At 50.3% G+C, this 20,738-nt stretch overlaps 1 protein-coding gene across 5 annotated transcripts; it reads right to left on the bottom strand.

Moving 5' to 3' along the window:
• Window positions 1–3,797: 3,797 nt before the first annotated feature.
• On the bottom strand, window positions 3,798–13,606 carry LOC309347766 (fibulin-7-like). 5 transcript variants are annotated; one of them, XM_081872533.1, is made up of 9 exons: window positions 13,507–13,606; window positions 11,472–11,613; window positions 10,375–10,531; window positions 8,981–9,151; window positions 8,487–8,612; window positions 8,133–8,255; window positions 6,611–6,748; window positions 6,335–6,473; window positions 3,798–4,796 (listed from the first exon to the last, which is right to left on the bottom strand). In XM_081872533.1, exons 2-9 carry the CDS (start codon window positions 11,538–11,540, stop codon window positions 4,436–4,438), a joined length of 1,284 nt encoding a protein of 427 aa, XP_081728659.1. In that variant the 5' UTR covers window positions 11,541–11,613; window positions 13,507–13,606; the 3' UTR covers window positions 3,798–4,435. The 5 variants fall into 5 exon arrangements, with proteins under 5 accessions (XP_081728659.1, XP_081728663.1, XP_081728662.1 ...); XM_081872537.1 differs by having other exon boundaries at window positions 13,485–13,603; XM_081872536.1 differs by having other exon boundaries at window positions 11,472–11,608; window positions 13,507–13,591.
• Between the last annotated feature and the right edge of the window lie 7,132 nt (window positions 13,607–20,738).

Raw genomic sequence — 20,738 nt, 5'->3', positions numbered from 1 at the left:
TTGCTGTGTTACAGAATCCTCCTTCCCTTCTGCTTTGTTGTTCTTTGTGTTCAGTCTTGGATTGGTTGGATGGTTGTGCAATATATGGTGTTCAAAACCCTCACCTGTGCCACTTAGGGGCTGACAAGCCTTTAGTCAACAGGCCTCTAGTTGCTTAGAGGTTGGGGCTGAGGGCTGTGGGTGCAAGCTGCACCATCTTAACAATGGCTGAGCCATGGGTTGTGTCTTGGCTTTGTGTTGGCACCCCCCCCCCCAATCCGAGTCCTGTGGGTAAGTGGTTGGTCACCTTTGCTTGGCTGCAGAATGGTTCTCCTCCTTCTCAGCACTCGCCCCCTCTGCAGCTGCTGAGAACAGAATCTTGCATGCCATCTTTCACAAGGAGGGCTGTCCCATTTCAGGCTTTAGGGAGTGTTTGTGTTGGGTGGAGGGAAGAGCCTCAGCCTTCTCACTGTCATGGAAATGATTTGAGGCTGGGGTTTCTTTAAGCCAGGGGAATATGCCCTGAAAGGCAGGCATGCCATGCCGAAGAGTGTGACCTCTGGCCACTTGCAGCAGTCCAGTTAGCTGTCACTGCAAACAAGAAAAAGGAAACTGATCTTGAGGAAAGAGGCAGAGCATCTGTGCCTTGCAAATTCTCCCAGCAATACAGATCGGTGGGATTTCATGCTGCCATAGTTCCCTTTGAAAAATCCTTTGTGGCTGCTTTGTGTCTTTCCCTTCCTCCCTTTTTTCTACACGCCAGGCAACTCTTCTCTCCTCCTGTCTGAGTTGCTTGACGTATCGTAATGTTGCTGACCATTACCCATGCAATGTTTTTCAGTGCTGCTGCCCTTTCCGAGGGCAAATGCCTGAGGTCCCTGCTCCCATACTCCAAGGTTGCCAGTCAGCAAAAAAAAAAAATCTAGATAGGGTCTTCTGTGTAGATGTCTCTTGAATAGAGTTCCTTGTAGCCTGATCCTGAGGCTTTGGGCCCATCAGAAATAGCTCCTCACACAAGGAGAGGCAGAACTGAACATTTCCCACAGCAGGCCTCAGCTTCTGGGAGAGGAGACTGAGAGACTGTATTACCAAGACTCTCAGGCAGGACCCCCCAAAACACCAGAACAGATAGCGAGGCTTCCTCAGCATCTGCCCCAGGAAGTGTGTGAGATGCAGCTGAAGCCGGCTGGACCAAAGACCAGACGGTCCCTTTGCTCTCCCCCTTCTAATTGTGTTGCTTCCCATTTATTTTTCATAAATGGATGGGGGGCTTTTACAGTGAGCTTAAAAGGACTTGCTACTTGCTGTGTGTATGACCATCCCACTTGGGCTTCTGGGAGCTTCTCAAGGCTCCCCTCCCCACGCTGTTTCCCAAACATGCATAACTTTTAAAGTCCCTCCCACATCACTGTCAGCTCTCGTAAACAGCAGGGTTGGTTTTGTTGCTAAATTTCTGGCCAGATGCAAGTAAATGGTACAGGGGCCTCCTTACCTCCAGCTACCTTTGCACCAAAGACAAAAGTTTTGTGGGTGGAATTCATAGCAGGCAGGAAGGCAGAGCAGAGGTCCTTGAGCATTTGATCCTGTGCATGAAGGCCATCCTTGTGATACCTGTAAGGTCCTACCCAGAGAAGCCTCCACAATCCTGTAGAGTTTGGGTCTTCTGCCTTTTCTAAAATAATGTTTTGAGGGATTCCTTATCTAACAGTCTCTCTCTCGCACTCACTCCTGGTTCTTCCCTCCCTGCTCCTAGAATCACTCCTTCAATACTCACTCCCTTTTCATTCTCAGATGCACTTTAAACACATTTGTTCATTTTGACCTTGATTGCCAGCCCTCTGTGATCATTCCTTCATGGAATCAACTCCAAAACTAGCAGAGGTGTTTTTTGTTTTTTTAAGCATCATTATTAAATTAAGAGCACTTGCCAGCATCTCTTCTGTGGAACAGGCACCGGAGATCTGGAAGCTGAGCGAACCTTCCCCTTTACTCTGGAGTGCCTTACGCCTCATGAATGTTACCTAACGGAGGGAGCAGAGTCATGCCTCAGCTCCGTCCTGTATCAAAAACTCTGCTGCTTGGCTGCAGCAGGCCACCATGGCAGGATTCTTGGGATGCTCTGGAGCCTTCTGACCCTCTCTGAGTGTCGCTGGCATCGACTGCTGTTGCTGCGCCTGCACCTCTGCAGAGAGTGTATATCTGTCTGGACTGGAAAACCAGGACGTTGGGAGATGCCCTGCTCCTCTTCCAGTGGAAGTTCCCAAGGACTCCTGGTCCAAAGCGCACAAAGGCGGGGGAGCAGCTTCCTTTCCTGTCCAACCGGGAAGCCTGCATCTTCATCATGCAGCATTTCTGCAGATATATTTCCTGTCCCACTTTGGTTTTCAATGCTACCTGGTTTGTATATCAATAAAGAGTGGTTTTAACTACTGTTGCTGCAGAGTCTGTGACTTGTTCCCCAGGCCCATCCAGGAGGCTGGCTAAGTTCTGAACTTGAACTCCCCAGCCTTTCTGTTTGCTGTCTGTGTGTGAGAGATTTCTGAGCCTGGTCTAATGCAGCAACCCCAACCTAGTACCCTCCAGGCTTTTTGGACTATGGCTCCCATCAACCCCAGTGATGGGAAGGCTGTTCTGATGCCCCCAACACAGTTCAGCAGCTTTTATTGGGGATTACTGGCTAACTAGCGTGTGGGACAATGAGAAGTGGAGTTTAGGGGGCCTCCACTTTGACTCTTGCCTGGGCTATAACTTCACCAGACCTTTAGCAAGCCAGTCCCTCTTGACCTCAGCCCAGAGGGACTTAATATCCCTTTAGTAACATTGGTGCCCATCCTTACACCCTCACATGGGCCACCCTTTGTTTTAACTTTTGCTCCAGCCACACATGATGTAGCAAGGGGTTGCCAAACCACTCGAGGAATCTGCACTTCACAGCAGCTTTGTCTGCATGTGACTCAGATTGCATGTGTGGCATCCGGAACGGATGTTTAAGGTAGCAGTAGGTGCTCCTTCAGTGAACTCTATATTGACACTTCTAACTGAAAACAAGAGCATAAGAAGAGCCTACTGGATGAGGCCAGTGGCTCATCTTGCCCAGCACCCTGTTTTCACAATGACCAACCAGATGCCTGTGGGAAAGCTGCAAGCAGGATCCAAGCACAAGAGCCCTCTCACCTCCTGTGGTTTCCAGCAACTGGTACTTGGAAGCATTTCAGTTGTTCATGAAACATCTTCAGGTCACAGCCATTGGTGGTGGGTGTGTGAGGGCAGAGAGACTTCAGAGGGTTGGCACTGGGTGTGCCTTATAAACCAGTGGTGTCCCAATACATCTGCAGTGCACAATGCAAGCCACTTGGAGGGCCATTTAATGGTTATTTAAGAAAGGTAATACTCTCATTCTGTGAAGCTCTCTTTCCCCTACAGGGACTGGACTGGAGAAGAGGGGGATTTGGTGTTTGTTTAGAAATTGGGCGGCAGGGGCTCTAGGCATCCTGTCCCTTCCCCCCAACTGTCCTGGGGTTAATGCTGCCCTTTGCTTTTGTATAATTTTTAGATTTCCAACCTGATTTCTTAAAAACCAGGTGACTTACTAGTCAAACAAGCAAATAAACCTCCAAAAGCTTCCATCAACAGGTAACTCCCAACATGGGACCATGCCTATTTATCTGTCCCTTGGAACCCCACCCCCCATTGGCCCTCCACGGTACCCTCCTTGAATGTTTTTGCCTGGTCACTGTCTCCCTCCCAACTCTTCTGGGCTTAGTCTGGCTTGTACTTACTTGTGTTTTAAAACATGTAAGAAAGAGACAACCGCAAACAACTAGAAATGCTTTGTAATGCTGGAAGGCACAGGCTAAGAACTACATCTTGCAAAGCACCCAGGTCCGTCTCTCGAGTCCAGGCATCTCTTGCCTAAGTTCTTCCCTAGCATTGCAAAGGATGCTTCTGTGCTGGTGCTATTCTTCAGACTTTGGTTATTTGCCTTTTGATTTCTGGGGACAGAGCCTCTTCCGCGACTCTTTTTGGTAAAACTGGAGGAACCCCCCTCTATTTTTTCCATAACTGGCTCCTGCAATGGTGGGAAGGCATTCTTGTTGCGGCCATGGGGCACCCCTGTTAATATTGGTGGGTTTGATCCCTTTGCCCAGTCGGGACTGAACAACGGGGCTGCACTTTCAAGCACAAATGCCCAGCTTCTGCCAGCTGTATCTGGGAACTGTGTTGTGCCTTCCTTGCTCTGTCCCCCCAAGATGGGGGCACTGCCCATATAGTGACAGAAGTGGGAGAGGGGACCAGTCCAGCATGGAGTCTTCCTCCAAGGGGCACAGAGGGGAGGATACACCCAGCAGGGTGGCTTTTCGGCCCCTTTTGCAGCAGACTAGTGCATTTTGGAGGAGGCCAACTTGCATCCTCCACAGCTGCTGATGCTCTTCTATGGGGCTGGTGCGGATGGGGCTCAGAATTCGTACTGGGAAACGAAGACTGTGATCTTGAAGATGTGTTTCCCCAGGAGGGTCTTCCGGGCAAACTCGCTCATCTCCAGCTCCACCTCCAGTGTCATCGGCCCCACAGCTGGCCGGGTGAGCACCAGCTCCCCTGTGTGCTGGTCCAAGCGCTGCACAACCAGCTTCCCCTGGCTGTTGCCCCCTAAGATGCTGAAGCGCAGGCTGTCTCCCACAAAGCGGCTGGTGGACATCTTGAAGAGGATCCTGGGCACAGTACGGTTGGATGGGAGAGGCAAGTAATGGAACGAGATGGAGTTCGCCGCCCTCCGACAGGCGTTGTTCTCCATGGGACAAGGGCTGCGCTCGCATTGCCTAGGAGAGGACATAGAAGAACCACTCAGGCAGGGCCAGTTGGAGACATTGTGCCCCATCCAAGCAGGCCTGGAGGGGGTCCCCAACATTCCCTATACCCAGAAACAGCTTTATTGCACAGAGCCAGACCTTTGATTCATCTAGCCTGGTACTGTGTCCTGAGACTGGTGGCAGCCCATCCTGACCTGTTCTGCTACAGGAGATGCTAAGGACTAAACCTGGGACCTTCTGTGTGCAAAGTCATAGCCTGACCCACTAAGCTACATGGATGAGTGGACCAAACATTGGGAATAACTTTGATGCAAGAGATGTTGACAGTGGAATGGACTACTGTGGGAAATGGTAAACTCTCCTTCCCTGGAGGCTTTTAAGCAGAGGTTGGATGGCCATCTGTCAGGGATTCTTCAGCTGTGATCCCTGCATTGCAGGGGGTTGGACTGGGTGCACCTCCCAACTCTACAATCCTATCTTTAACGGATGCCAGTCTAAATAACAAATTGGGGTGCTTGCACACAGTGAGATGGAAATAGCCGAGTCCTGCTGGCTTTGTGGAGACTCTGATTGGCTTAATAAGTGGTTCTGTAAATAGAAAATAGGAGGGGGCGTCTTTAGACTCCAGCCCCCATCCGCTACACTGTGCCTCCGGAATATATTCCTCATCCTTTCAAATGTGGCAATGAGGCTTGCGGGGGAGGAGGGAACTTCCAGCGGTGTCAGTGCAAGTCCCCCCCTTCCTCCATAAGGCTCAATGCTATGCCGGGGCTCGTAGAATTGTAGAACTATAGAGTTGGAAGGGACCATGAGGGTCATCTAGTCCAACCCTGGGCAATGCAAGAATCCTTTGACCAGCATGGGGCACAACCCCATGACTCTGAGATTAAGCGTCTCGTGCTCTGCCGACTGAGCTATTCCAGACTCTTGTTTTTTGTTTGGGCAGGAGAGAGAGAGAGAGAGAGAGAGAGAGAGAGAGAGAGAGAAGGGAAGAAAGCGTTGGGAGATTGTTGGGAGACTGTATAAGAGCATAAGGCAAGCCTGCAGGACCAGTCCAATGGCCCCTGCTCTCAGGGGCCCAACACAGGGGCCCCAGCACAAAAACACTCCTCCACCCCACACCAGGGCTTCCAGCAACTGGTATTCAGAAGCTTTATAGCCACCCTGGCTGATAGCCTTATTCCCCATTAATTTGTCTAACCCTCTCTTAAAGATGTCTAGGTTGTTGGCCATCACTGCCTCCTGTGGGAGTGAGTTCCACAGTTTAACTATGTGCGATACAACAATGTGCTCACATCAGCTGAAAACAGTCCCTCGTCAGCCAATTCCCACAGCATCTCAATCCATACAGCATGCAAAGTGGGATGGCCACCATCTCTGTTCTGGCTCAAGGGGCAGAAGAGCAAAGGGAAGCTCTAGGGGGCATTGGGGTGAAGGCTCTGGGAGGCTACAAAGTGCTTCTGCCCAGCGCTGCAGACAAGGAGTGGAGCAGTTGCTGGCAAAGGCTGCTGCTTCCATCCTGAGTGAACTCTAGCGCTTGTACTTACATGGCTGAAGTCTTGACGTAGCTGATATTGAGTTGGGCCGTGGGGCATTCGGGCCGCACACAGCGGAAGCCCCCAAAGACGTTGATGCAGGTCTGTCCCTGGCTGCAGTTGTGCTGGTTCTCTGCGCACTCGTCCACATCTTGCAAACACAACAGGGAGAGTTTGTTTGCTGCCATGCCCTCCTTCAGCCTCCTAGAACACACAGCTCAGGGCGGTTCCTCTCCCGGCTGACCCCCAGTTATTCTCTCTCACCCCATCCCCCGCAAAGGCACTCACCGTTGCACGAATTGGTGTCACCCTGGAGCTGGTAGCCATGGGGACAAGTGCACCGATAGGCTCCGGGCAGGTTCACACATTTGTGGAGGCAGATGCGGGTGTGGCGGCTGGTCTGGAAGAGCTGGCACTCATCGATATCTGGAGGGGAGGCAGCAAGAAGTCTGCTGAGTGACCCTACCCCTTCCAAGGGCAGAGCAAAACGGGACTTCCAGCCCCTGCTCAGCACTTCTAGAGATCAATGCCCAGGCAAAGGCAAACTCACCAAGCAAGGAAGGGCTACAACCAATGATGACTGGAGGGGGGGGGGCAGTTTGGCTGAGAGGTACCTGGAGTTGTTTGCTTCAAGGATCAGACCCCATGAGCACAAATTGCCCCTCTGCACACCAGCACAAGCTGCAATGTGGGATGTCCACTGAGGTCCACTGAACTGGAGAAAAGACACTCTACTGGGACAGAGCTAAACTGAGGCATGATCTTGTGACTGTTGCTTCCTGGGAATCTGATACAGTGCTTGGAATCTAAGCAGAGCCCTGAAGCTGGATCAGACCAAAGGCCTGCTAGGCCAGCATCCTGCATCCACAGTGGCCATGCTGTGGAAACCCACCAGCAAGGCTTGGAGGCTATTAGCCGCCTCCTTTTCTGCTCTCCTGCCACATTATTTGCTTCCCATCAGGGGAGGCAAAAAAGGGTCTGACTGCATTACCGGGAGATGACAGCCCCCTCCACCCCATTTTTAAGTCAAGTTTTTGGCCTATGCTCTATAGCTACAGTAAGGGAAAGTGTTCAGGCACTAAAAAGCTACAAAATAACTTGGCCACAGCTGCCCTTGCCCAGAGTACTGCCTGCTGGTCATAACAATGGGCATTTTGGTAATGCAGAGTAATTGGGCTAGTGCCTGAATCATGAGGATGGTGCAATCCAGGCAGAAAACTCCCAAGGTGAGAATGTAAAAGGTAAAAAGGAGCCCCCACTGGATCAGATTAAGGGGCTCCATCTTGTTCTGCCTTCCCCCCAAGCTGCTGCCTTCCAGAAGCTTTGGACTTCAGTTCCCACCAACCCAGCCCAGCAAACATCTGGAGGGCATCAGGCTGGGGAAGAGATCCATTTAGAGCAGCATCCTGATCTAGACCAGCCTATAGCTCACTGGCAGAGCATCTGCCTTCCCAGGTTCAATTTCCAGCAGCGTCTCCAGGCAGCGGTGTCTGAAATCTTGGAGAGCAGTGGCTGGTCACTGAGCTAGATGGACCAAGGGTCTAACTTGGTATAAGACTTCCTATCTTCACTGGGATAGTCTCCAGGAAGACCACAAGGAGCCAGGCATGCAGGCAACAGCTGGGTTTGTCCCCAGTGCTATGTGGCATTCAGCCCAGGACAGATATATGTACAAAAGATTCCCTGAAGTAAGAAAGTCGGAAGATCCCTGGCTTGCGTGTGGGAAGATGGCGAGGGGAGGAAATCCCTCTGTTTCTGGGAAGCATGAGACACCAGCTCTGTCGACCTGCCAAGCCCGCTTCCCCCTTACCTTGGCAGAGGCCTCCTGCCTGCATCTGGAAGCCAGGGTCGCAACTGCACTGGCGTGAGCCCAGGTAATTCTCAGCGCAACGGGGCTGTCGGCTAAAGGACGAGTTGCTGAGCGTCGCCCAATCTGTGGTCAAGAGGCAGCTGTCAGTTCTTTGCACCAATGCCCAACAGAGTAAAGCAGCAGGGGACAGAGACCCCCAGCCGAATCACACAGCGCAGGCCTCTTATGAACCCCACGTGCTCAGCCTAACCAAGCCAATGTGGAAACTTCTCCAGACACCCACCTCTCCTTTTCCCAGTCCCCAGGGTCTTTTCTGTCATGAGGACAGGGGTACCGCAGCCCCCTGCTACTTACAGGAGTACAGTGGGGCTTGGCAGGTGCTGCCTGACCAACCACTGGGGCACAAGCAGCTGTAGCGGTGGATGCCATCCACGCAGGTCCCGCCATTGGCACAGGGGTTGCTGGCACACTCGTTGATGCCTGAGTTGAGGGAAGGGGAAAACTGAATTACACTCAAACAGCCATCATTTTGGACCAGCGGAGGGGAAATGCAGAACCTCTGAGTCCATGCTGCTCATTGGAATTGGTTTTCAGTACAAGAATGGAGCAGAGCTCACAGTCTTTCCATGTAAACACCAATTCCTTGTTGGTTCCTTCACTTGGAAAGCCATGTTATGGTCACAACAAAATTGCAGGCCCAGTTGGGAAAATTGCAGGCCCAGTTGGGAAAATTGGCCAGAGATCAACCTGTAGGTCTATCAGCAGGAATTGGGGGCTGTTAGGAGGTCCCCATTTTTATGATACCCAGCAACCTCAAGCTATTCCTTCTACCAGCCAGACACACTCACCTTTGCAGACAGGCTGCTGTCCGCTCCACTTGTGGTTCTCCTGACACACCCGAGTCTCAGCACCCACCAGGAGGAAACCAGTATCACAGACAAAATGTACCTCGTGACCCACGGATGTCCTCTTTCCCAGCCTCCGGCCGTTCAAGGGTGCTGGCAGGGGGGTGCAGCTCTCTGTTGGGGGGTCAGAAAAGACGGGAAAGTGAGTCTCCCCGTGGCTCCTTTCCCCAGGCTCTTTTCCTATCCTAGCCTGTGGTTGTTGCTTTCTTGTATACATTAAGTAGCAAAATACTGCTTAAATGAAAGTGTTATAGCCAAGGCTGGGGCTCTCATGAGGCAAACCAGGCAGCTGCCCAGGGCACAGACCTCAGAGGAGCTCAGTACTGACCTCTGAGGGGCACGGTTTTATACAGATCTGTTTTTATTATATCTTATACATTTCTGATAATATTTTGCTTTTATTTTATATTGTGAAGAGTTTAATCGTTTCTGAAGTAAGTCATACATTAGAATTGTTTTTCATGTAGATATGAAATAGACCACAGTTGAGTGGAGGTCACACACACAGTGAAAAGTGAGATTTTGATGTGCCTGAAATTGAAACTTTTAAGAGACTTAACATCACAATTCACAATAAATTCCAACTTTAGTATTTGAAAAAGATAATCAAAGATCGTTGCATTACTTATTCTTTCAATTAAAAATAAATTCAGCAGTTTCAAGTTTTGTGCTTTTCATTTTTTTCTTCAAAACATCTGTTTTTGAAAACTGAAATTGGCAGGGGGGCGTTGTTGTGTGCAAGTAGTTAGCTTTGCCCAGGGTGCAAAATAGTCTGGCATCAGCACTGGGTGTAGCATTACAACATTATCTTTATATGTTTTTAGCCTTTTGCTTTTTGTCTGGGTTGCTTTACTTTGTGTAAGCTGAGTCTGGTCCAGGATGGGATATAAATAAATATAAAAATAATAGTAATAGATGAGTTTTTAAAAACCCTGAGTTGTATGCAACTTAATAATAATAATAATAATTTTGAAATTTATATCCCGCCCATCCTGCTAGGTTTCCCCAGCCACTCTGGGCCTCTTACAACATATATAAAAACACAACAAAGCATCAACTTGATTCTACTTACAGTGCACCCACTGAAGTTAATGAACCCAAATTAATCATGTCTATTAAATTCAATGGGTCTACTATGAGTAGAGCTATCACTGGAAACAATTCCCCCTTCCCAGTCCTCATTTTTAAAGAGTTGATTAGATGCAGCGAAAAGCCATCCCCTAGACATTTAAAAAACAAAACAAAACAGCCTCAGGGTTGCCCTGTGTCCTGCACAAATCATGTGCACACACAGACACCTTTCTGCTTCTGCACTCTGTGCTTCTCTCTCCTTTTACCATTGTGCTTGGCTGCCTGCTGGTGGAGACTGCCTTGCAAAACGGCCAGCTGCTTCTTGAAGTTGCGCAGGCTCTGCAGCTGGGCAGCCTCATGCGAAGACAGCAGCTTCTGCATCTGCCGGATGGCACTGGAAACTTGCTGGTCACTTAGGCAGCCCTGCAGGGGGTGAGAAGGTACAAAGCAGCTTTGGCAGGGAAGTGGAAGGAACAGCCCACAGGTATCACCCACAAAGGCTTGTGGCAAATTGTAAATGATGCTGCGCGCACACCCACAAACACCCACCCACCACCACTGCAGAGGCTCCATCCCTTGTTCATTTTGGCTGCCCTTTTCTGAACCCTTTTCACCTCCACAATATCCTTTTGGAGGTGAGTACAGAATGTTTAGATCAGTGGTGGCCAAACTTGCCCCTCCAGCTCTTTTGGGACTACAATTCCCATCATTCCTGACCATTGGTCCTGTTAACTAGGGATGATGGGAGTTGTAGTCCAAAAACAGCTAGAGGGGCAAGTTTGGCCACCACAGGTCTAGATGGTGCCTCCAGGCCCACAATGCACACTATAGGCAAGATCAGGCCTCTGCATTCAAGGCATGCAATCTGGCCCAGAAAAACACTTCTATGACATTCCTGTTCTAAGTCCCCACACTGCCCATTGCTGAAGTTTCATACACCAGCCTGTCTAAGTTGAGGGTGGTAAGAAGATGTTCTGCTTACAAGCTTAAGCCATGCTGGATGGGGGTGATGGGAATTAGAGCCCCAAACATCTGGTGGGCACCAGGCTGGGAAATCAGGGAGGGATTTCATCCACCCATCCATCTACCCATCCATTACATATACAGTATATCCCACCTTTCCTCCAGGAAGCTTAAGGTAGACTACATACTTCTCTTATCCATTTTGTCATCACAACAAGTGGTTGCTGGGCTTGACAAGAGCTTTAGCTTTGAACTCCACTCTTTTGTTTATCAGGGTCCACTCCTATGGACCGAGCACACCTGGGCTCTGCACCCAAACCTACAGGCACCATCCCCTGCCTCCTACTGGTTCCATACCACCAGCCCTCCCAGGTTCAGGATTCAGCATCATTTATCTTACCTGGGAGTTGCTATGAGGCAACTGTAGGATACCCAGGACCACCACAGCCATTATCTGGGGCAGCATCATCTTTCCAGTGTTGGATCAGGTTCAGCAGTTAGGAAAAGGACAGTGGATTCTCTGCAAAGCTTCCACAGCTGTCCTTGATCAGAAAAAAGAAGGAAGGGGAGTCTGTGAGAGGGCAGCTAGTGTTCCACCCGCATAAGGCAGGCCTTCCAGGTGTCTTTGCAAGGAAGGAGGTGAGAGGTATTCTCAGACCACCGCAAACCTCAGTATTCCCATTCCCAAACTGTGAGCCACCCGGCTCCACTCCACAAAGACATTCTGGCAGCAGTGCAAACGGAGATTGCCAACTGACCAAGATTTAAGAGCCTGGCCTGCTCCTGTACCTTAATTGGCATAGAAAAAAAAGCACAGTCACCTGCTGCTATCTAAAAACTATCACCAACAGCAGTCATTCCATCAGGCTGCAGAGAGAAGGGAGAAGAGGAAAGCAGGGCTACTTTGTCAGCTCTGCAGAGAGACTTTCCTTGACTGTCAACAGACAGCAGCCATTCCATCAGGTGAGAAAGCCAAGGGAGAGAAGGGATGCAGGGCAACAGACATTTAAAAGACAAGGCTTTCCCCGGAGAAACCTGGGAACTGTAGTCTGTCAAAGGTGCTTTAAATGCAAGGTGTGTATGCCCTTGGCTTTTTCCTTCATCTGTACCCCCGCAGGAGCCCTTCCATCCGGCTTCAGCAGAGGGAGAGGCAGGAAGCAGGATACTCCATCGGCTCTAACACGAGACCAACTCTTTTGTCTCCTCTTCTGATTGAACTGTTCCCATCTCAGCTGGTCCTTATCTGAATTATCTAGCTTTGAGAATGGGTGCTTTGGTTTGTTTCCCTACCCCCCCCCCCAAAAAAAAATCTATTTTGTTTCTTGTGTCTCTGAGACGGTAAGCCGAAGGACAGGGGCTCTTTTGTTTGGTTTGCCTTGATAAGCTGCGCTGGGAGCCCTTTTCTTGTCCCCCTTCTCGCTGAAGAGAGGGGTAAGAAAACACTTTGAACGAAACAAGGAAGATCAAACATCCTTAAAGGTAGCAACCCTAGAGCGGAAAGCCATTGACTCGGCCCCACCAGCACCCTGAGGAGGTGGATGGCGAGAAAGTGCTCTGTCTACAGGCTTAGCCATCCTGGTGCCCAGCAGACGTTTCAGACTGTAACTCCCTTCAGCCCCAGCAACATAGGACCATGTCAGCCGACACCTCTGGAGGACACCAGGCTGGGGAAGGCTGCTCTGCTAGAATCCTTGCGAGTTAACCCCTTCAGGGATACAGTGTTCAGACTTCCTTGAGGGGACAGCATAACTCGTGAATCTCTTTTCAAGCCTGCAACGCGCACAAGAGCTAGCTAGGCACTAGGAAACTGCTTTGCACTGAGGCAGACCAACGGACCGCCTAACTCAGTATTGCCAACACTGACCGGCAGCAGCTCTTCAGACATTCCCAGCCCACGGATAGAACCCGGGACCTTCTGCTCCACCCCCTGGCTACAATCCTAACCCCAAAGCGCATCCGGGACGCCCATGCCTTCTACCAAGTGAGGCAACTGGTCCACCTAGCAGCTCAGTATTGCCTACACTGACCGGCAGCGGTATCCCCAGCCTTCCCTGGAGACGATGCCGCTGGACCAGGGACGTTCTGCGTGCAAAGCAGATATCCCGCCACTGCGCCCCAGCCTTTCTCTAAGCTGAAGGGTAGGGAGGAAGGCGCTTCTCCCCACCCCCACTTCAGGGAGGCTGGAAGTCTCGGCGCCGAGCCGCTTTGCTGGCACAGACGCGCGCCCCTCGCCCGGCCCTCTGGGCGCCCGGAGTCCCGCGAAAAGCAGCAGCCGAGCCAGCCCGCTTCGGGGGGAGGTGGGGAGGCCGCTGCCGCCTTTGCTTGCAGCGCGTGGGACCAGGCAGACCCTCCCCAGGAACCGAGACCCCCCCCTTCCAAGCCTGCCTCCCCACGCGTCTCTCCCTAAAGGCACCTCGAGGAAAAGTTGCGCCGACCTGCGGGGCGGCTTCCCTGGAAGGCGCGGCCGTCGGAGCAGCAGCAGCAGCAGATGGAGCCTCCCCGGGTGCGCGCAAGAGAGCAGCCCCTCGGCCGCCTTGCAGACTGGGAGCGGGTCGCTCTTGCCCGCCCTGGCCGAGGCGGGGCGAGAGGTTGGCCTCGTTGGCACCAGCTCAACGGGCACGCCGGAGGCCCCGCGCGGCCCGGATTGGGCGGCGGCGGCAGAAGGCTAGCGAGGGGAGCCCGGGCGGGTCAGCCGCGTGCCCAGAAGATGCCCGCGGCCGCCTCCCCTTTCCCCTCGGCGGGAGAAAGCGGCAGGAGTGCCAACTTGGCCCCGCGACTGTGGGTGCTCGGGGCCGTGGGTGCCATGCAGCGTGCATGGTCCTGGCACTGAAATTCATGGGGGATTTTGTGGGTGCTCGGGCACCCAGGGCCCCAGGGAGTTGGCACCTATGGGAAGCGGATTGAGTGAGTGACCTCAGCTTGGGCGCTCCTTTCCCAGAGCGTCTAGGTCAGGGGTCAGCAAACTTTTTCAGCAGGGGGCCGGCCCACTGTCCCTCAGACCTTGTGGGGGGCCAGACTATATTTTGAAAAATAAAATAAAAATGAACGAATTCCTATGCCCCGCAAATAACCCAGAGATGCATTTTAAGTAAAAGCACACATTCTACTCATGTAAAAACACGCTGATTCCTGGACCGTCCACGGGCCAGGTTTAGAAAGCGATTGGGCTGGATTTGGCCCCAAGCCTTAGTTTGCCTACCCATGGTCTAGGTGGACTCCACACGGGGTGTTGCTGTTATTACAATAAATCATATTTATTGGTTGCTTTCCCCAAAACACTGCACTCAAAGTGCCTTACAAAACCAAACCTTAAAAGCAGATAGAAAACCAAGAAGCTACACAACCTAAAATTCTCACCACAACATGCACAGATCCACCCTGTGTGAGAGCTAGTGCCGTGTAGTGGTTAAGAGTGTAGGACCTTGGGAGATGGTCTCTGATGGACCATGAAGCTCACTGGGGCTGATCACTGCCTCTGGGACTAACCCTCTTCACAGAGTTGTGTGCCACTTTGAGCTCCTTGGAGGAAAAGGTGGGGTGTAAATGAAATAAGTAAACAACAATAATAAACTCTGCTCTAAAATATGTAGAAAGTTAAAGTCCTACATCCTGGGTTAATAAAACCATTTTTGCCTGCTGCATAAAAACAGATGGTGATGTTGCCAGGTGTGCCTCCCCAGGGAAAGCAGATGTCATGAACTGGCAGGGCAAGAGGGAGGAGGAAGAGGATCCCATTGAGCCGGAACTGGGACACACCGGGGCAAGCTGGGGGTGGGGAAGGAGATGTTGGTGTAGGAAATACTCACGGGGTGACAGAGGAGGACAAGGGGCTGGGGGTCAGTGCATAGGAACCAGAGCAGCAGGACCCAACCCCAGAGCAAGAGGGGCCCCTGTCTCCAAGAACACACCAGGCTTTGAGGAGTAGGGGACACTCCAGGAGGCTGAGTCAGGCAAGGGCCCACAGCCCTGCTCACTAGGCCAGGTGGGGCTTACTAGCTCTGGAAGCAGGTGTGTGATTACTTAGCTGGAGTAGGTGCAGGACAGGTGAGGCCAGATCAAGCCCAGATGCTGCAATCAGCATGAAGAGTATTAAAGGGCAGCAGAGCTGAGGGGATGTGTCTGCTCAACTGCCCATGTCGATGGACCTCAGCTTGGATGCAGCAGGATCTCTGCAGGGCTGTGCTTCAATTTTGGACCTTGGACATGTGGAGTGACCCTGGACTGGGGCCTTGGCATACTGACTTGCTGCCAGGTAGTCCAGGGGTCCAGGATAGCATTCCACAAATGGGGAGCCACCACTGAAAAGGCCCGGTCTTGTGCTGCCCTTCTCCACACTTCCTTTGGAGAAGGGCTTCAGATGATTCGGTTCATGTGGGGAGAGGTGGCCTTTGAGGCACTGGGTTCCTGAGCCACATAAGGCTTTTCGGGCAAAGATGGCACTTTGAATTGGGCACAGAAACTAAGTTGAGGCTCTTGTGTAGAAATAAAAAGTGGTACCCAGGGCTGTTTCTCCTGCTTCTCCAGGAACTGCAGCTGATAAAGGCACTCTGACAACTAGGTGAAAAGTCTGTGCATGAGGCAATTTTGAAGCAAACTCAGATGCTCTCGATCTGCTGGGGCTTTGGGCAGGGATCAAGCGTGAAACCTCAAGGAGCCCCTGTGCTTATGTACCTTCGCCTGGGAAGTGCAGACAGCCAAGGCTTCCTGACAACCAGGCTTTGCAGGAAAGCCTTTGAATGTGTTGGAGTTTGATAAACATGCTGCAGCGGTGAGCAGGAAGAAATAAGATTGTTGAAGGGATAAGCCATGCAGAATGTCCCAGATTCAATCCCCAGTGTCTTCATGCAGGGCTGAGAGAGACACCTGGACAGAGTCATACCTAGGCTCCCTTGTTCCCTTGGCTGCATCTTATGATAAATATAATAATAATAATAATCCCCAGCAGCACCTCCAGGTAGGGCTGGGACTGGGAGAGACCCCTAATACCCTGGAGAACAGCTGCCAATTTACTGTAGACAATTGCTACCTGCTTTTTTTATTTTTAGAATTTTAGTTCTAAATGAACCTTTGCAGCCTTGGAGCATGGGCTAAGAAGCAAAGAAACGATCAGCTTGGCTCAGGTTTGCAACTGATCGAATCAGTGGAACATCCTGGAAAGCAAGGAAAGGGCCAGTAGGGGCTGGAGCAAGCCAGCTGCAAAAGCAAAGGAGCCCCATGGAATGCAGGCTGGTGCGAGGAAAGCGGAGCCTCTTTGCCCGCCCTTTCCGCCAGGCTGGGTCGGGAGAAACCACAGCTAGAAAGCGGCACTGTTTCCTCAGGAACAAGTTCCCAGAAATATACTCGGAAATTACAGGGGGCTGCAGTGCAAGTAGGGAGCTTCCAAGACCAGCAGGAAAGATCTATATCTGCTTGAGAGGTGGTTATGCCAGAAATGCATAAACACACACAGGCAGGTCTATATGCTGAAAGAGCAGAACCCAGCCTCTAAGAGAGGGAGATCTGTGATCAGATTGCTCCATCTAATCAAGCCATGGCTTTATCACTGTCAGTGGCTGGTACTGAATAAAAGAAACTTTGCACAAATACGTCAAATACGAAACGAAACAACAAAGAGAAGAACCCAAGCAATCAAATTACTAGTGGCTGCATTGTGCTATAAAACGCCAGGCACAGAGAACAAAATTATAAGCTTAGTCCCAGAATGCTGAGCTATCCTGGAAGTCAGAGTATACCTTTTGGGCATGGCATTCTTTGAGAATTTCTCTCCTCTGCCACTTACACACCTAGAATCAGGCCCATGCAGAGCAGAGGACAGCCGGGTACACTTGTTCCCGGCTCCAGAGGGCCAAACTACTGGGGGGGGGGGGCACCAGCGGCCTGTTGGACTTGCGCTTTCATGCCAAGAACAAGACTCCTTCCCTGGGCCCCAGACAAGCTCTGCAGGGGCTTGCTTAGAACCCAAGATGCAGCAAAACCAAGGTGGGAACCTCAAGAAATGTGGGGTGCAGTTGGATTGTTTGCTGGCACTCTGCATTAATGTGCATAAAGCGGGGAGACAGGGGGCCTTCAGGGGTGTGACAGGCAAGCCGCTGTTCTGTTGGGGCAGCCCATTTCTGCAAAGATACAAGTATAGGAGTATATACAGTGGTACCTCGGGTTACAGACGCTTCAGGTTACAGATGCTTCAGGTTACAGACTCTGCTAACCCAGAAATAGTGCTTCAGGTTAAGAACTTTGCTTCAGGATGAGAACAGAAATCGTGCTCTGGTGACGGGGCAGCAGCAGGAGGCCCCATTAGCTAAAGTGGTGCTTCAGGTTAAGAACAGTTTCAGGTTAAGTACGGACCTCCGGAGCGAATTAAGTACTTAACCCGAGGTATCACTGTACTTGTAGGTCCTATGTGGATTTGCTGTCTGGTCTTCACACTTTTTTGGGACACCCACACACCCACACACCCACCCACCCACCCACACACACACACCCCTCTGCCCAAACCACATCATCCAACTATTGATATGGACAATGAAACTATGGAGCCCAGGCGTGGAAGGAATTGTCCTCCCTCTGCGACTGGCTACACTGGTGCCTTGATTCCTGAGGGAAAGACCGTGAGGAAGTCATGCCAGGTTTATTCTGGGTCAGCTGTCATGGCCTGACCTAAACATTCCCACAATTTGGAATTTGGTAGGGGCCCTAAGAAGAACCCAGCTCCCCACCATCACCGCAAAATACCAATTTGCAAAGTTCCTTGAGGAGACAAAACAGGATGCTAAACAAGTTTTGCACCAATAATGCAGATAAACCCAGAGAGTTGTATCTGGTGTTGGTCATACTCAGAGTAAGCCCACCTTCAAATATATAAAGAGCTGTCACATGGAAGATGGAGCAGGCTTGTTTTCTCTTGCTCCAGAGGGGAGGACAAATTACAAGAAAGCATTCAAATTACACGAAAGGAGATTCCGACTAAACATTAGGATGAACCTTCTGAGGTTAGCAGCCATTTGATAGTGGAATGGAATCCCTTGGAAGATGGTGGACTGTCCTTCATTGGAGGTTTTAAAGCAGAAGTTGGATTGCCATCTGTCCAGGATTCTCTAGTTGTGATTCCTGCGTTGCATTGCAGGGTTGGACTAGATGATGCTTGGGTCCCTTCCAACCCCACAATTCTTTGATTCTATGAAATTGTTAATTGTTAGAATTAATGTGCAGTGATATCATTATGAACTGTTATTGTAGACAATGTATTTTCTGTGAAGTGCTTTGAGCAGAAATGTATATGTGGAAAACCAGGCATGTAAACAAATTGTCTGTGATTAACTCACAGCCACCACGAAAGGTCTTTCAAAAACTGATGTATGCACACAAACTAAAGTATCTTAGTTTGTGGAAAACATTCTAATGGAATGCAATTTTGAGGGTGGTATTCTGTCTCCGCATTTGCCCTGTCTCAGTTTGAGGCAATTTTTCTCAGTTTGAGGCAATTTTGCCCTGTCTCAGTTTGAGGCAATAAGGAATTTAATCTTCTTGGCGCATTCTGAAGGGAACTAATCTTCAAATATCTGAAGGAAGAGGGTTCCTGTGAGCCAGCCAGCTGAATGGGGAAAGAACCAGAGGAACAGCACCCATAGAGATGGCTTAATTTCCACCACCACTACTCCCAGTATGGCGAGGTTTCTGAAACATTTAACAAACACCATCAAATGAGGTACAGGCGTTCTGGGGGAGAGAGCAAGCAAGCAGAGCATTTTATGCAGACAGAGCCTGCGTAATCCCTTGTTTACCAGTTTGAATTCCATCTATCTCTCATGGCCTCCAAGGCAAGGTTACATAATATAGGGGGAAAGGAGGGCATCCCTGTGGGGTAACGAGCAATATGTAAACCTTGTTAAATAAATAGATATAGAGTGGTACCTCAGGTTAAGAACTTAATTCTTTCTGGAGGTCCGTTCTTAACCTGAATCTGTTCTTAACCTGAGGTACTACTTTAGCTAATGGGGCCTTTCGCTGCTGCTGTGCCACCAGAGCACGATTTCTGTTATCATCCTGAAGCAAAGTTCTTAACCTGAGGTACTATTTCTGGGTTAGCGGAGTCTGTAACCTGAAGTGTCTGTAACCTGAGGTACCATTAATATCTGTGGAGATGGAAGGGAATGAACCACAATGGTTATTGAAAACAAAGCTGGTTCTCTGTGTATGATGGTCTTGATCCAGCCTAAATTACTCTCGGGAGACGCATCCTTTTTAATATTGCCGTGCCCAAAGTGGGGACTTGGATGGCTCTGCAAAATCACACACAAGCGTCCCAGAGCTGCCGCACTGAGCAAGCCTTGCCCCCTCGAGCAAGGCGGAGAGCTTAAATCTCTTCACATGCCAGGTCCACTTGGGCCATGTGCTGGAGGAGGATGCCCCATACTTTGGGTCTATAGATATGTTGGATCTTCTGAATAAGGCCGAGGTTTGCTGAAAGTGACGTTTAGCATGACAAGTGCTGCAATGGGGAAAAGAAACCCTGCATCATGCATAATTTTATGAACCAGAGTTTGATCTGGAGGTCAGATCTTGCAGGTGTCCTCCTGATTCTTCCCTTGTACCAATTTCTGCACACTTTGGCATGTTACACAGCACAGGGCGTGTGTCTGCTGTGGGAAAAAGAAAGAGAAATTGGGTTCACATTACATCCGAAGCAGTGGCTGTGGTCACTCTGTTTCCACTCTGGCTTCCTCACTGTCCTCTGCTGGCAGACAGTGGGGCTTCCACAAGTCCATCCCTGCCCATTACTAGTTTGCTTCAGCTGTGGATGACCACTATGGGAGAGGCATCTGCACTTGCTGTTTCTTCCAAGTCAGAGGTGAGGTTTGTGCCTTGACTTCACTTGCAACATGAGCAGTCTGTTTACAGAAGAGCCTCTTCATGTCATTAAAGAAAATCTCTCTTTCTGTGCTAAGAGTGCCCATTTCTTTTCCTCTTTGTGTAAATGAAATGGAGAAAAAACTGCAGAAGGCTGTGGTTGAAAACATGTAAGTGTGAAGGAATCAGGTTAAAAGTACTTTCTTTCCCTGTTCTAGAATATTTCAGCATTTTGGAGCGAATTCTGAAAGAACAAAGCCTCAAACAAGCAAAAATGTGAGCCTGCAAGATTCCAGAATACTGGGGCAGAGCCAGCTGTGGTAGAATGATAGAACAGTAGAGTTGGAAGGCACCCTAAGAGTCATCCAGTCCACCCCCCCATGCAATGCAGGAATCCTGGCCACAGTCATCCCTGGGTGGGCTCGAACCACCAACCTTCTGGTTAACAGCCAGACCCAATGACCCATTGTGCCACAGCAGATGAGCACCTTTTTGACTATGGTCTGTGGGATCACCAACCAATATCCTTTTCTCACAACCCTAGAGTAGCTGTGCAACTGTTTAAAAAAATAAGTGTAGCTAGGGTAAGGAGAGGGATAAATATATGTGCATGTATGTTTATATATACCAATTAAAAACAACATATCAGTCAACCAGCCTGAACGGATAGGAGAAGGGGAACCCTGATTCTTGATCCAGTATTGAGCTTGCTGGCCTGTACATGTGCAAGGAAAGTTGGGAAGCCAGGTTCATGCTGAGGTTGAGGAATCCACTGTGACCACAGTGAAGAATGCAATATTTATCTTCACCCTGTATTTGT

Source organism: Podarcis erhardii (genome assembly GCF_964252035.2).
Source record: "Podarcis erhardii genome assembly, chromosome: 7".
NCBI lineage: Eukaryota > Metazoa > Chordata > Lepidosauria > Squamata > Lacertidae > Podarcis > Podarcis erhardii.
The sequence above is the reverse complement of the archived record's forward strand: the minus strand, read 5'-3'. Positions and strand labels throughout refer to the sequence as shown.